Here is a 12,982-nt window from a genome sequence, read left to right as displayed (position 1 = left end):
ATCCAACTGCCATACTAAAATCCATTACCCTTTTCATCCCCTTAGGTGATGACCTCTGGGATAAAAACTATCTTAAGTCCTTTCCCGAGACTCATACTATCTCCATACAATATTTCATCTCAATAGATTCGAAGGTTTCAGCGTAAAGAGGTAACAGACACACATTTAAGACACAGACAGTTAATTTGGCATTTATATTATTATCAGTAGGGATAGGAATGCAGCGGGTTTAGAGCTACAATCTAAAATAGTAATGGGGTTACTTTAAACGTTCTTCTTGTATAATTGTCCTTACCCATTTTGAACAGAATCCACGAGATCTATAAGTTTGTCGGCACCGAAATGCGCCGCGTAAAAGCCAAGGAAAGCTATGAGCCCACGAACGTATTTAGTGGTCTTGGATGACGATAGACGCTGGAAGAGGAGTGTCATGATCTGCTTCGTGTATGGCTGCATTGTGGATCTGTAAAGAGAATTTATAACATGAAAAAAAAAACTACTAATTTTCACACCATGAACACTCATTTAACATGCAATGTATGTAAATTTTTGGATCAAATATTGTAATCTAAATTAGACCCACATTACTCGATTGAGCTGAAAATTCACATACATATGTAAGTTGAGTGACAATGCAATATTATAGTACCATCGAGCTGATCTGATAATGGAGACAGGAGGTGGCCATAGGAACTCTGTGAAACTGATAAAACAACGCAACGCAACCTAGTTTATAAGAATTGACTAGATGCGTATTAGTTGCCTGTTGCAAGAAAAGTACAATCAGCGATAAAAATTTGTATCAAAAATAAAAATATTGACAAAAAAATTTTTTGTAACCATTCAGTTTACATTGTCCAATTTATATCCGTTTTCTGAATACGGGGCACTCAAAATATAAACACTCACTCTCCGAATTTGAACAGCATGGTCTGTATTAAATAGAAGCCTTCGTGGTCGTTCGTTTTCGACGCTATTAACTTCTGGAACACACCCAGCATGGCATTCTGCGGACAAAGGGTTATATTGCAACGAATACGTTCATCGTAATGTACATCGAGCCTTACGAGGGTAATTTAAAACGTACAATCATATTTTTGACTTCTTTTCGGTCGTGGAAAGAAAGAAGATAAAGTACTTTATAAAAAAAAAAATTTTTTTCAAGGGACTGTATACTCACAAGTTTCCCCTCTCGTAATATGAGTTCGCCTCTCGCAGTGACGAACGCACAGAGCAGCCTGACGAGCGGGCGCACGTTGGCGGCGCGCTCCCACAGCGGCGGCGCCACGAGGCACGGCAGCAGCGCGCCGTACGCGTCCCCGGCGCCCGAGCCCGAGCCCGAGCCCGAGCCCGAGCCCGAGCCCGAGCCCGAGCCCGAGCCCGCCCCCGAGCCCGAGCCCGCCGGCGCGGCGCCGCGCAGCTCCAGCAGGAGGGACAGCATTTGGAACACGTACGGCATGAATTCTGTACAAAAAACGATTACGTAACTAAGTAGAAACTTCGATTAGGCCTTTTGAACTCGCTAAGACCCTGCGGCCTCCCCTAGATTTTTTTAAACGCTCTATGTCATAAACAAAAACGTCACTGTGACGCCGAGATAAAGGGCGCAAGCGAGCGAATGTAAACTTTACTTGAGAGCGTGAAGGTTACTTTGACAGCGTCCGCCGTAACCCACATAGTGGTCCTTGGCGCTGTGGGCGATACTAGGAACGACCACTTTAGGGATTCTCGGCATTCAAAGGGTTAATACTATTGTCTTCGATAGAGACAGAATACGTTTCGTTTCTCTGCGAACAATTATCATATTGGCCAGGGCCCCCCGAGTTCCGCTTGGCGGCATTACTTTTACGAAAGAATTTCAATGATGTTTTTCTTTAACGAAAAGCGACTGGTAAATATTAAACAACATTTCTTACAAAAAGTCCGAACGGAAACTTCTACTGACGAAATCATTTTCTATCTAAACAAAATGGCGAGTGTCGTGAAACACTCCGTTGGAACGAAGTTGAAAAATGCTGGTGACGTACTCATGGTCATTGTTATGCTATGTTATATCATGTTATGTTATGTTCTATTCTGTTATATTATGTTATTCGTGTCCGTGTCCGTATCCGTCAATAATAATAAATTATTTATTCAACAACCAACTGGGATCAATATTACATATTCCTCCATCGTATGGGCGGTGACGGGTTTCCATGACGGTCAAATCTTACACTTACACTTTTTTCGCCAACCGTCCGATAAGGAACTTCGTTCCAATAATATTTTTAGTATGAATATCTGAATTTTACTTTTGAATTATATAGATACAAACATTTTACCTTGTACGTCATTTTGCAGGATTTCTTGGAAGATCGGGAACAGAGCGTCTTCGAAAGCGGTGATGGCGTTAGGATTTGACTTGGTCACCAGTCTGAAATCGTAAAGAATCATCTAAAATAGCCAATACTGTATAATCAATACCGTCAACCGGGATGAATAGGGACGGCTGGAGTGAATAGGGACAAAACTAAAAATGAGATTTACCTGACAATTTCTTTAAAAATACATACACAAATTGTATCATACAAATCTGCTTTACATATTTTCAATCGAATGATACAATTTGTGTAGATATTTTTTAAGAAATTGTCAGGTAAATCACATTTTAAGCTTTGTCCCTATTTACCCCAGTCGTCCCTTGTCCCTTTAACGTATTTTTATAGAAAAAAATAAGTACTTGTAAATGTTTATCTTACCATGCTGGACACAAAAATTATTAGGAAAATACGCCATCGATTAATAGTGCAGGGAGAATGTAAGAAACATGCCTTTTGCACCAAGGAATCATTGATTGTATTGCCACTTGTACAGGCCCTGAACTAATCTCACCAGCATGTGTTAGATACTATGGATGGTACTTCTCAGATCCAGGATACCATTTGGCTTAAAAGCAGTAACTCTTTGGTAAATACGGCTATACTTACGCAACTGCCAAGGAGAGTGTCTCGAAGAGATAGTGGTTGAAGTGCGGCTTGCAAGGGTTCTTGGCGACCACGGACAACATTAGGGCGAGTTTGGGCAGCGCTGTGCCGAGGAAAGGTAGCGCGGACTCTTGCAGGCACGATAGTGTACGGAGGATCGCTGAAAAATACGTTTTGTTAAATATATGTTCATAATAAAAGAACACCAAGGGCGAGTCCTATCAGAGGGAATAGTAGGTATGCATACAGTATGATTTCGTTGTCTGATCATACTCTGAGAGAACAGAGACCTACCCCGAATGTATTACTAGGGGTCATCCACAAATTACATCACACGTGATACCTCCCTCCCCCTCCTCACAACATGGCACATTTTCTTGAGCAACGTAGGTGAAGTTCTAAAGCGTCGAGCTAGGTACTTATCATAATATAAAGCAGTTCTGTGCAGCCAAGCCCAAAACCAGTCCATCATAATTACTTCTTACTGTTCTTATCAACCGCTACACGGTTCGGTATTAGATTTCTCATTAAGTAGTATCTACTAATTCTACTATATAATAATAATAATAAGCCCGCAGGGCAGCTTGTGGCGAGCTGTTGGGGAGTAACGACCCCACGGACCCGAGTGCTCCCGAGAGTCGGTCAGGGTCTCCGTCTCCGGCGTGTCTTCATCGGTCGGAGTGGACCCCAAGGGGACCTGCAGGACTCTCAGCTCTGGCTTGCCTTCATTGGCCGTCCAGAGAGGATTACGCGAGTTGGCACAGTGGCTGGTAACAGCCACTGGGTAGAAAGCGGCGCACACCTCTCGACACCCCTGAGCCGCTCACACCGGTGTTGCTGCTCCTGGTCGTCTTCACGACGGCAGTTTCAGTTGCAGTTTCAGGGGCATCTAGTCGGCGGCAAGTCACCACCTGCCTCGATAACGTGTAGAGACATTGTTATGGCAGGTGTCCGGACCTCTCAGCAATAGCCCAATCTTTTGACTAGCCAAACTTCAACACCATAACCGGCACTCTTTTCCACTGTGTTTATAATAGCCCCTACGCCTGTTGGGACCGATTTACGGGTACCTATTTGTACCCGTGAATGGGTTCTAGCAGGTGTATTACATAACAGCCAACTTCTCCAAAGGGGCTCTACGTGTTGGATCTGTATCCCCACGCACGCCTATCAAATGACCGGGATGTATATACCCGTGAGTTTATACGAGATACAAATAATAATAATAAAATACTTTATTGTGCACTACAAAGAAAAATACATGTTACAAACAAAGACAGGACATAAGTGAGTAGGTAACAACAGGCGGACTTATCGCTAAAAAGCGATCTCTTCCAGACAACCTTCAGATAGCGATTCAGTGGCTAGAAATAAGTTAATGGGCAGTGCAAAATAACAAAGGTGTAAAGTTTACAAATCAAATACCTAAGTATAAATAACAAACAATGAAAAATAAACTACATATATTATTTAAGCAACAATAATACACTACATAAACCTACACAAAATACATAAATACATAATGAGAATTCAATCAAGAGAAGAATAACGACCAGGTAGCGTGAACAAAAAGAAAAATATATATGTGTAAGTGAAAGGACCAAGACTAAGAAAGAGATTTTAAATAGTGTTCTTTTAGAAGTTTTTTAAAAATGGGTAGGGATTGAGCACGTCTTATATCAATGGGCAAAGCATTCCACAACCTTACAGACTGGAAAGTGAAGGATTTGTTGTAGAACTTACTAGATGACCGAGGGGGAGCAAGAAGGCGATTCTGAGAACACCTAACAGACAAAAGAAAACTAAACCGTTTTTTAAGGTATTCAAGAGTATTTGGAATAAATAAAGTGCGATAGAGTAGAGACAGGATATGTGTATTTCGTCGGAAACGAATCGGTAACCACCTGAGCTGTGACCGGAAGCTGGAGACATGATCAAATTTTCGTAGCCCGAAAATGAAGCGAATGCACAACACATTTTGAAGCCGTTCAATCTTGTTCAATTGCTCTTCGGTAAGATCGAGATAAGAGATGTCGGCATAGTCTAAAATGGGAAGAAGAAGGGATTGGGCCAGCGCGGTTTTAGTGGAAAGTGGTAAAAAGTTGCGGAGACGCCTAAGAGCTCCCACAGCGGCAAAAATTTTACGACCGACTTCATTAAGTTGCGGACCCCAGGAAAGAGTACGATCCATAATCACGCCCAGATTCTTTACTTGGGCCGAGTACGGGATCTGGACCCCATCGAATAAAATAGGAGGCAGACTCTCAAAATTCACCTTAGCTATGTTCTTAGGGTTACCAATAATAATAGCTTGGGTCTTCGTAGGATTAACTCTAATTCCATAGCAAGAACTCCAGTGCAAAATGCGCTCTAAATCAGAGTTGGTGGTAAGAATCAGAGAAGGTAGATCCGCAATTGGGCACTGAGAGTAAATTTGGAGGTCGTCGGCATACAAATGATAAGAAGAAAGGAGGTTAAGAGAAATAAAATTGATGAAGATGGAAAAGAGAAGGGGAGACAACACGCCACCCTGCAGGACGCCAGCTAGCGTGTTGCACCACGATGAACGAACGTCGTCTATTTTAATACGTTGCCGACGACCTTCCAAGTAACTGCGAAACCACCTAATCGCATCAGGAGATATATTGAGAGTACCTAGCACCCCTAACAGTATATCGAAGTCTACAGTATTCAATGCGTTGTGCAAAGTGCAAATGCGTTAGCTTTCCGTTATCCATTCCTAAACGGATGTCGTCTGTAATTTTAACTAGAGCGGTGACCGTGCTGCAACCAGATCGGAAACCAGACTGAAATGGATTAAGGAGAGAGTTTCTATTTAAAAACGAAGTAAGTTGATAGTGCACTAGACAGACAGTCTTTGGAAAGAAATGGTAAGATAGAAATAGGCCTAAAGTCAGGGAAGGAAGACGGATTTGATTTTTTAGGAATCGGAATTACATCAGCATGTTTCCAAATTTTAGGAAAAGAAGAAGAAGAGATGGAAGAGTTAAAGATGCTAGTTATGATAGGGACAAGAAGGTCGAGAAGCGGAATGATCATGTGACGGCCCACACAGTCGACACCAACGGCATTCGAAGAAATGTACCGGATATTCTTCTCGACATCGCTGTTAGTGACTGGCGTAAAAGAAAAGGGGGAAAAGCTTGGAGTTGGAGAAGAAGAAAGACGAGTAAGAGTTTCAGCCTTAACTGGACCGCTGAAAAGAGCAGGAGAAGAAAAGTGCAAATTTAGGAGGTTGATATCTAAATCATTAGGGATTGAAGTACTGCTTGATTTACCAATATATAGTCTATTAATCAATAGTATATATTCATTATGTTGATCAGGTGAGGCATGGTCACCTAACGCTGAGAATAGCGTCGTGAGTAACGCAGCAGCGTGTGGTTCTAACGCCGGTTTGGTGATCATTTCACCTCAAATGAGTTTCCCTACATAGCAAGCGATGTGAAAACTATACAGTATGTAAATTGACAGTATAGTTGGTGCTTACCTTTCATGACATATTCATTATGTTGCTCAGGTGAAGCATGGTCGCCTAACGCTGCGAATAGCGTCGTAAGTAACGCAGCAGCGTGTGGTTCTAACGACGGTTTGGTGATCATTCCACCTCCGATGAGCTTCTCTATACAGCAGGCGGAGTATGTGCAGACGACGCCGCGTGCTTTTATGTGTTCAATCTGGAATGCATTGAGTTAGGTTAAGGATGCAATAACTCAACCATCGAAATAACTTATCTCTACCCCTTTATCCCTACTTATTATAAATGTGAAAGTAACTATGTCTGTCTGTCTGTTACCTCTTCACGCTAAAACCGCTGAACTCATTTAGGTGAAATTTTGTATGGAGATAATTTAAGGCGTGGGGCCCGTTTCTCAAAGGCTTGTAGCTTGTAATACAAGTGGAAGTCCCTTTCTAACAAAAGCTGTCAAAAAGGGACTTCCGCTTGTATTACAAGTTACAAGCTTTTGAGAAATGGGCCCTAGTCTGGCTAATCTTATATATTTAGAACTAGACTAATGACTTAAAAGGCAAGCAAGGAAAATTTACGTTTTAAAACCCTTTAAATGCCAACCTCGAGTCGTGACGAAAACCGGGAATTTCCGGTTCCGAAACTGATTTTGTATAGAAAATCAGTACAGGAGAGACCCTAACTGTAATCGTGCGTCTAAAACAATTTTTAGCGTTCACTTATCAACTATCGTGTAATTTCTTGTTAGAAAGCGTAGCCACGATGACCGACGGTGTACGCCCAGCTGCAAAAGTGCATAGTTGCATACCCGCTTTATGAATGGAATTAATTCATATGCGTATAGATTGTTTAAACTCTTTAATTACCAAAAATAACCTTTGACGCACGGTAACAGTTGTTAGGGTGTCCCCTTGGTACTGATCTTCGTTACTAAATCAGCCCCGGAGCCGGGCATTCCCGGTTCTCGCCAGTCCCGGGGGCAAAAGTACAAATGTTACATGTTCTGCTCTTATTACAGTTTTAACCTATTTTTTGGCTTGTGTAAAACAATCCCGCACCCAAACCCCGGAGTATGGTAATATATCGTGACTCACCAGCAGAGGGAAGGCATTGACCAGCAGTTCCTTCGGCAGGAGAGACCTGAACGTCATCAGGTATTTGATGGCATCCGCTTTTAGCACCGGCAGCTCGTTTACTGCAAATAAATAAATAGAAAATTTAAGGTTAGTCATATCATAGCATTAAGGGATCAATAAAAAAAATATTTGATTGATTTCCGCTACTCAAGTGTATAGAGCATAGTTTTTTAGTCTATATTATTCTGAATTTGACATATTAATTATTATTATTGTATTCATTATTTAAATTTATTGGATTTTGATTTTATTGTTGAAAGTTTTGTTTTTATTTTTAATGTATTTACTAACACATAGCTATAACGATGGTACTAACAATATTGTATGGAATCTTGAATGTTCTGAAATAAAGATATTTTATTTATTTATAATTATTTTCCATCGTTTTTTCACGTAAACGTACGAACGTGTCTTGCTATTTCAGTCAGTCTCGGTACAAAAAGTACTGAGGTTGACTGAAATAGCATGACAAATACGAACGTTTCCGAGAAAATACGATGGTAAACAATAATGCATTACATTTATGTGTTCATCCGACTACGGTGAAAAAAAGGAAACTTCGAACTTCAATGATTTTCATGCCAGATTGCATTTTGCAAAAAAGTTGTAAAACACTGCATTACAAAGGAAATAAAATTGTTTATTTTGTCATAGATTTTTCTCATTGAATTTTCAACATGTAATGATATGAAATAAAACTATGAAAACGGATTATATCGCGTATATTGAATTTATAATGTAAAGGGTTCGAAACGTCGGGATGTATTATAAATTCAATATACGCGATATAATCCGTTTTCATAATTTTATTTCATGAGTAACTATCGCGGTAACCGAAGACAATATTATGTAATGATATGTGTAAATTTATTAATTTACGCTACCTAAAGCTTTTTAGCGATAAGACAACCTGTTGTTTACCTCTACTGGTGTTGTTGTTTTCATTTTGTATTATATTCTTTTATTGAGTGCAAAATAGTATTTGAATTTCTATACATAATGTATGAGGATATAGGCCGCCTGTCCACATGAGCGGCAGAGAGGTGAGCGAGGAAAAATCCACCAATAGAATTGTATAAAATCTCCACTCCTCTTTGCGCTATTGGTGGTTATTATGTTGGTGATCGCTCCGCTCCAGTGGACAGGCAGCCTTATGTCAAGTTGAATGGTTTTGTATTACCATCCGGTCTAGTCAGCGTGGAGCCCCGCGACGCTAGTGACGTCACCGGGTACATTACCATCGGGCCTAGCCAGCTCGGGCGCGGCGTGCTCGGTGGCGAAGTGCAGCAGGTCGACGAGCGGCGAGGCGCGCGTGACGCCGCTGGCCTGCGTGGAGCCCCGCGACGCTAGTGACGTCACCGGGTACATTACCATCGGGCCTAGCCAGCTTGGGCGCGGCGTGCTCGGTGGCGAAGTGCAGCAGGTCGACGAGCGGCGAGGCGCGCGTGACGCCGCTGGCCTGCGTGGAGCCCCGCGACGCTAGTGACGTCACCGGGTACATTACCATCGGGCCTAGCCAGCTCGGGCGCGGCGTGCTCGGTGGCGAAGTGCAGCAGGTCGACGAGCGGCGAGGCGCGCGTGACGCCGCTGGCCTGCGTGGAGCCCCGCGACGCTAGTGACGTCACCGGGTACATTACCATCGGGCCTAGCCAGCTCGGGCGCGGCGTGCTCGGTGGCGAAGTGCAGCAGGTCGACGAGCGGCGAGGCGCGCGTGACGCCGCTGGCCTGCGTGGAGCCCCGCGACGCTAGTGACGTCACCGGGAACATTACCATCGGGCCTAGCCAGCTCGGGCGCGGCGTGCTCGGTGGCGAAGTGCAGCAGGTCGACGAGCGGCGAGGCGCGCGTGACGCCGCTGGCCTGCGTGGAGCCCCGCGACGCTAGTGACGTCACCGGGTACATTACCATCGGGCCTAGCCAGCTCGGGCGCGGCGTGCTCGGTGGCGAAGTGCAGCAGGTCGACGAGCGGCGAGGCGCGCGTGACGCCGCTGGCCTGCGTGGAGCCCCGCGACGCTAGTGACGTCACCGGGTACATTACCATCGGGCCTAGCCAGCTCGGGCGCGGCGTGCTCGGTGGCGAAGTGCAGCAGGTCGACGAGCGGCGAGGCGCGCGTGACGCCGCTGGCCTGCGTGGAGCCCCGCGTGACGCCGCTGGCCTGCGTGGAGCCCCGCGACGCTAGTGACGTCACCGGGTACATTACCATCGGGCCTAGCCAGCTCGGGCGCGGCGTGCTCGGTGGCGAAGTGCAGCAGGTCGACGAGCGGCGAGGCGCGCGTGACGCCGCTGGCCTGCGTGGAGCCCCGCGACGCTAGTGACGTCACCGGGTACATTACCATCGGGCCTAGCCAGCTCGGGCGCGGCGTGCTCGGTGGCGAAGTGCAGCAGGTCGACGAGCGGCGAGGCGCGCGTGACGCCGCTGGCCTGCGTGGAGCCCCGCGTGACGCCGCTGGCCTGCGTGGAGCCCCGCGACGCTAGTGACGTCACCGGGTACATTACCATCGGGCCTAGCCAGCTCGGGCGCGGCGTGCTCGGTGGCGAAGTGCAGCAGGTCGACGAGCGGCGAGGCGCGCGTGACGCCGCTGGCCTGCGTGGAGCCCCGCGACGCTAGTGACGTCACCGGGTACATTACCATCGGGCCTAGCCAGCTCGGGCGCGGCGTGCTCGGTGGCGAAGTGCAGCAGGTCGACGAGCGGCGAGGCGCGCGTGACGCCGCTGGCCTGCGTGGAGCCCCGCGACGCTAGTGACGTCACCGGGTACATTACCATCGGGCCTAGCCAGCTCGGGCGCGGCGTGCTCGGTGGCGAAGTGCAGCAGGTCGACGAGCGGCGAGGCGCGCGTGACGCCGCTGGCCTGCGTGGAGCCCCGCGACGCTAGTGACGTCACCGGGTACATTACCATCGGGCCTAGCCAGCTCGGGCGCGGCGTGCTCGGTGGCGAAGTGCAGCAGGTCGACGAGCGGCAAGGCGCGCGTGACGCCGCTGGCCTGCGTGGAGCCCCGCGACGCTAGTGACGTCACCGGGTACATTACCATCGGGCCTAGCCAGCTCGGGCGCGGCGTGCTCGGTGGCGAAGTGCAGCAGGTCGACGAGCGGCGAGGCGCGCGTGACGCCGCTGGCCTGCGTGGAGCCCCGCGACGCTAGTGACGTCACCGGGTACATTACCATCGGGCCTAGCCAGCTCGGGCGCGGCGTGCTCGGTGGCGAAGTGCAGCAGGTCGACGAGCGGCGAGGCGCGCGTGACGCCGCTGGCCTGCGTGGAGCCCCGCGACGCTAGTGACGTCACCGGGTACATTACCATCGGGCCTAGCCAGCTCGGGCGCGGCGTGCTCGGTGGCGAAGTGCAGCAGGTCGACGAGCGGCGAGGCGCGCGTGACGCCGCTGGCCTGCGTGGAGCCCCGCGACGCTAGTGACGTCACCGGGTACATTACCATCGGGCCTAGCCAGCTCGGGCGCGGCGTGCTCGGTGGCGAAGTGCAGCAGGTCGACGAGCGGCGAGGCGCGCGTGACGCCGCTGGCCTGCGTGGAGCCCCGCGACGCTAGTGACGTCACCGGGTACATTACCATCGGGCCTAGCCAGCTCGGGCGCGGCGTGCTCGGTGGCGAAGTGCAGCAGGTCGACGAGCGGCGAGGCGCGCGTGACGCCGCTGGCCTGCGTGGAGCCCCGCGACGCTAGTGACGTCACCGGGTACATTACCATCGGGCCTAGCCAGCTCGGGCGCGGCGTGCTCGGTGGCGAAGTGCAGCAGGTCGACGAGCGGCGAGGCGCGCGTGACGCCGCTGGCCTGCGTGGAGCCCCGCGACGCTAGTGACGTCACCGGGTACATTACCATCGGGCCTAGCCAGCTCGGGCGCGGCGTGCTCGGTGGCGAAGTGCAGCAGGTCGACGAGCGGCGAGGCGCGCGTGACGCCGCTGGCCTGCGTGGAGCCCCGCGACGCTAGTGACGTCACCGGGTACATTACCATCGGGCCTAGCCAGCTCGGGCGCGGCGTGCTCGGTGGCGAAGTGCAGCAGGTCGACGAGCGGCGAGGCGCGCGTGACGCCGCTGGCCTGCGTGGAGCCCCGCGACGCTAGTGACGTCACCGGGTACATTACCATCGGGCCTAGCCAGCTCGGGCGCGGCGTGCTCGGTGGCGAAGTGCAGCAGGTCGACGAGCGGCGAGGCGCGCGTGACGCCGCTGGCCTGCGTGGAGCCCCGCGACGCTAGTGACGTCACCGGGAACATTACCATCGGGCCTAGCCAGCTCGGGCGCGGCGTGCTCGGTGGCGAAGTGCAGCAGGTCGACGAGCGGCGAGGCGCGCGTGACGCCGCTGGCCTGCGTGGAGCCCCGCGACGCTAGTGACGTCACCGGGTACATTACCATCGGGCCTAGCCAGCTCGGGCGCGGCGTGCTCGGTGGCGAAGTGCAGCAGGTCGACGAGCGGCGAGGCGCGCGTGACGCCGCTGGCCTGCGTGGAGCCCCGCGACGCTAGTGACGTCACCGGGTACATTACCATCGGGCCTAGCCAGCTCGGGCGCGGCGTGCTCGGTGGCGAAGTGCAGCAGGTCGACGAGCGGCGAGGCGCGCGTGACGCCGCTGGCCTGCGTGGAGCCCCGCGACGCTAGTGACGTCACCGGGTACATTACCATCGGGCCTAGCCAGCTCGGGCGCGGCGTGCTCGGTGGCGAAGTGCAGCAGGTCGACGAGCGGCGAGGCGCGCGTGACGCCGCTGGCCTGCGTGGAGCCCCGCGACGCTAGTGACGTCACCGGGTACATTACCATCGGGCCTAGCCAGCTCGGGCGCGGCGTGCTCGGTGGCGAAGTGCAGCAGGTCGACGAGCGGCGAGGCGCGCGTGACGCCGCTGGCCTGCGTGGAGCCCCGCGACGCTAGTGACGTCACCGGGTACATTACCATCGGGCCTAGCCAGCTCGGGCGCGGCGTGCTCGGTGGCGAAGTGCAGCAGGTCGACGAGCGGCGAGGCGCGCGTGACGCCGCTGGCCTGCGTGGAGCCCCGCGACGCTAGTGACGTCACCGGGTACATTACCATCGGGCCTAGCCAGCTCGGGCGCGGCGTGCTCGGTGGCGAAGTGCAGCAGGTCGACGAGCGGCGAGGCGCGCGTGACGCCGCTGGCCTGCGTGGAGCCCCGCGACGCTAGTGACGTCACCGGGTACATTACCATCGGGCCTAGCCAGCTCGGGCGCGGCGTGCTCGGTGGCGAAGTGCAGCAGGTCGACGAGCGGCGAGGCGCGCGTGACGCCGCTGGCCTGCGTGGAGCCCCGCGACGCTAGTGACGTCACCGGGTACATTACCATCGGGCCTAGCCAGCTCGGGCGCGGCGTGCTCGGTGGCGAAGTGCAGCAGGTCGACGAGCGGCGAGGCGCGCGTGACGCCGCTGGCCTGCGTGGAGCCCC

General features: G+C 50.9%; 1 protein-coding gene and 1 long non-coding RNA gene across 2 annotated transcripts in view; one reads left to right on the top strand and one right to left on the bottom strand.

Annotated features, from left to right (window-relative positions):
• LOC134751123 (exportin-2) overlaps nucleotides 1-12,982 on the bottom strand; it is a 28,991-nt gene that overhangs the window by 7,239 nt on the left and 8,770 nt on the right. The window contains exons 10-16 of the mRNA XM_063686481.1: nucleotides 7,551-7,651; nucleotides 6,478-6,664; nucleotides 2,970-3,126; nucleotides 2,325-2,416; nucleotides 1,181-1,464; nucleotides 910-1,007; nucleotides 296-463 (exon numbers count right to left, since the gene is read on the bottom strand). Of these exons, the coding sequence (XP_063542551.1) occupies nucleotides 296-463; nucleotides 910-1,007; nucleotides 1,181-1,464; nucleotides 2,325-2,416; nucleotides 2,970-3,126; nucleotides 6,478-6,664; nucleotides 7,551-7,651 (1,087 nt within the window). The remainder of the gene's footprint in view (nucleotides 1-295; nucleotides 464-909; nucleotides 1,008-1,180; nucleotides 1,465-2,324; nucleotides 2,417-2,969; nucleotides 3,127-6,477; nucleotides 6,665-7,550; nucleotides 7,652-12,982) is intronic.
• The window catches only part of LOC134751125 (uncharacterized), a 223,790-nt gene continuing 216,411 nt past the window's right edge, over nucleotides 5,604-12,982 (top strand). Inside the window, exon 1 of the long non-coding RNA XR_010128607.1 lies at nucleotides 5,604-5,617. This is a non-coding gene — a long non-coding RNA (uncharacterized LOC134751125). The remainder of the gene's footprint in view (nucleotides 5,618-12,982) is intronic.

The sequence above is a fragment of the Cydia strobilella genome, chromosome 21 (assembly GCF_947568885.1).
Source record: "Cydia strobilella chromosome 21, ilCydStro3.1, whole genome shotgun sequence".
NCBI lineage: Eukaryota > Metazoa > Arthropoda > Insecta > Lepidoptera > Tortricidae > Cydia > Cydia strobilella.
This window is presented reverse-complemented; position numbering and strand designations above follow the sequence as displayed.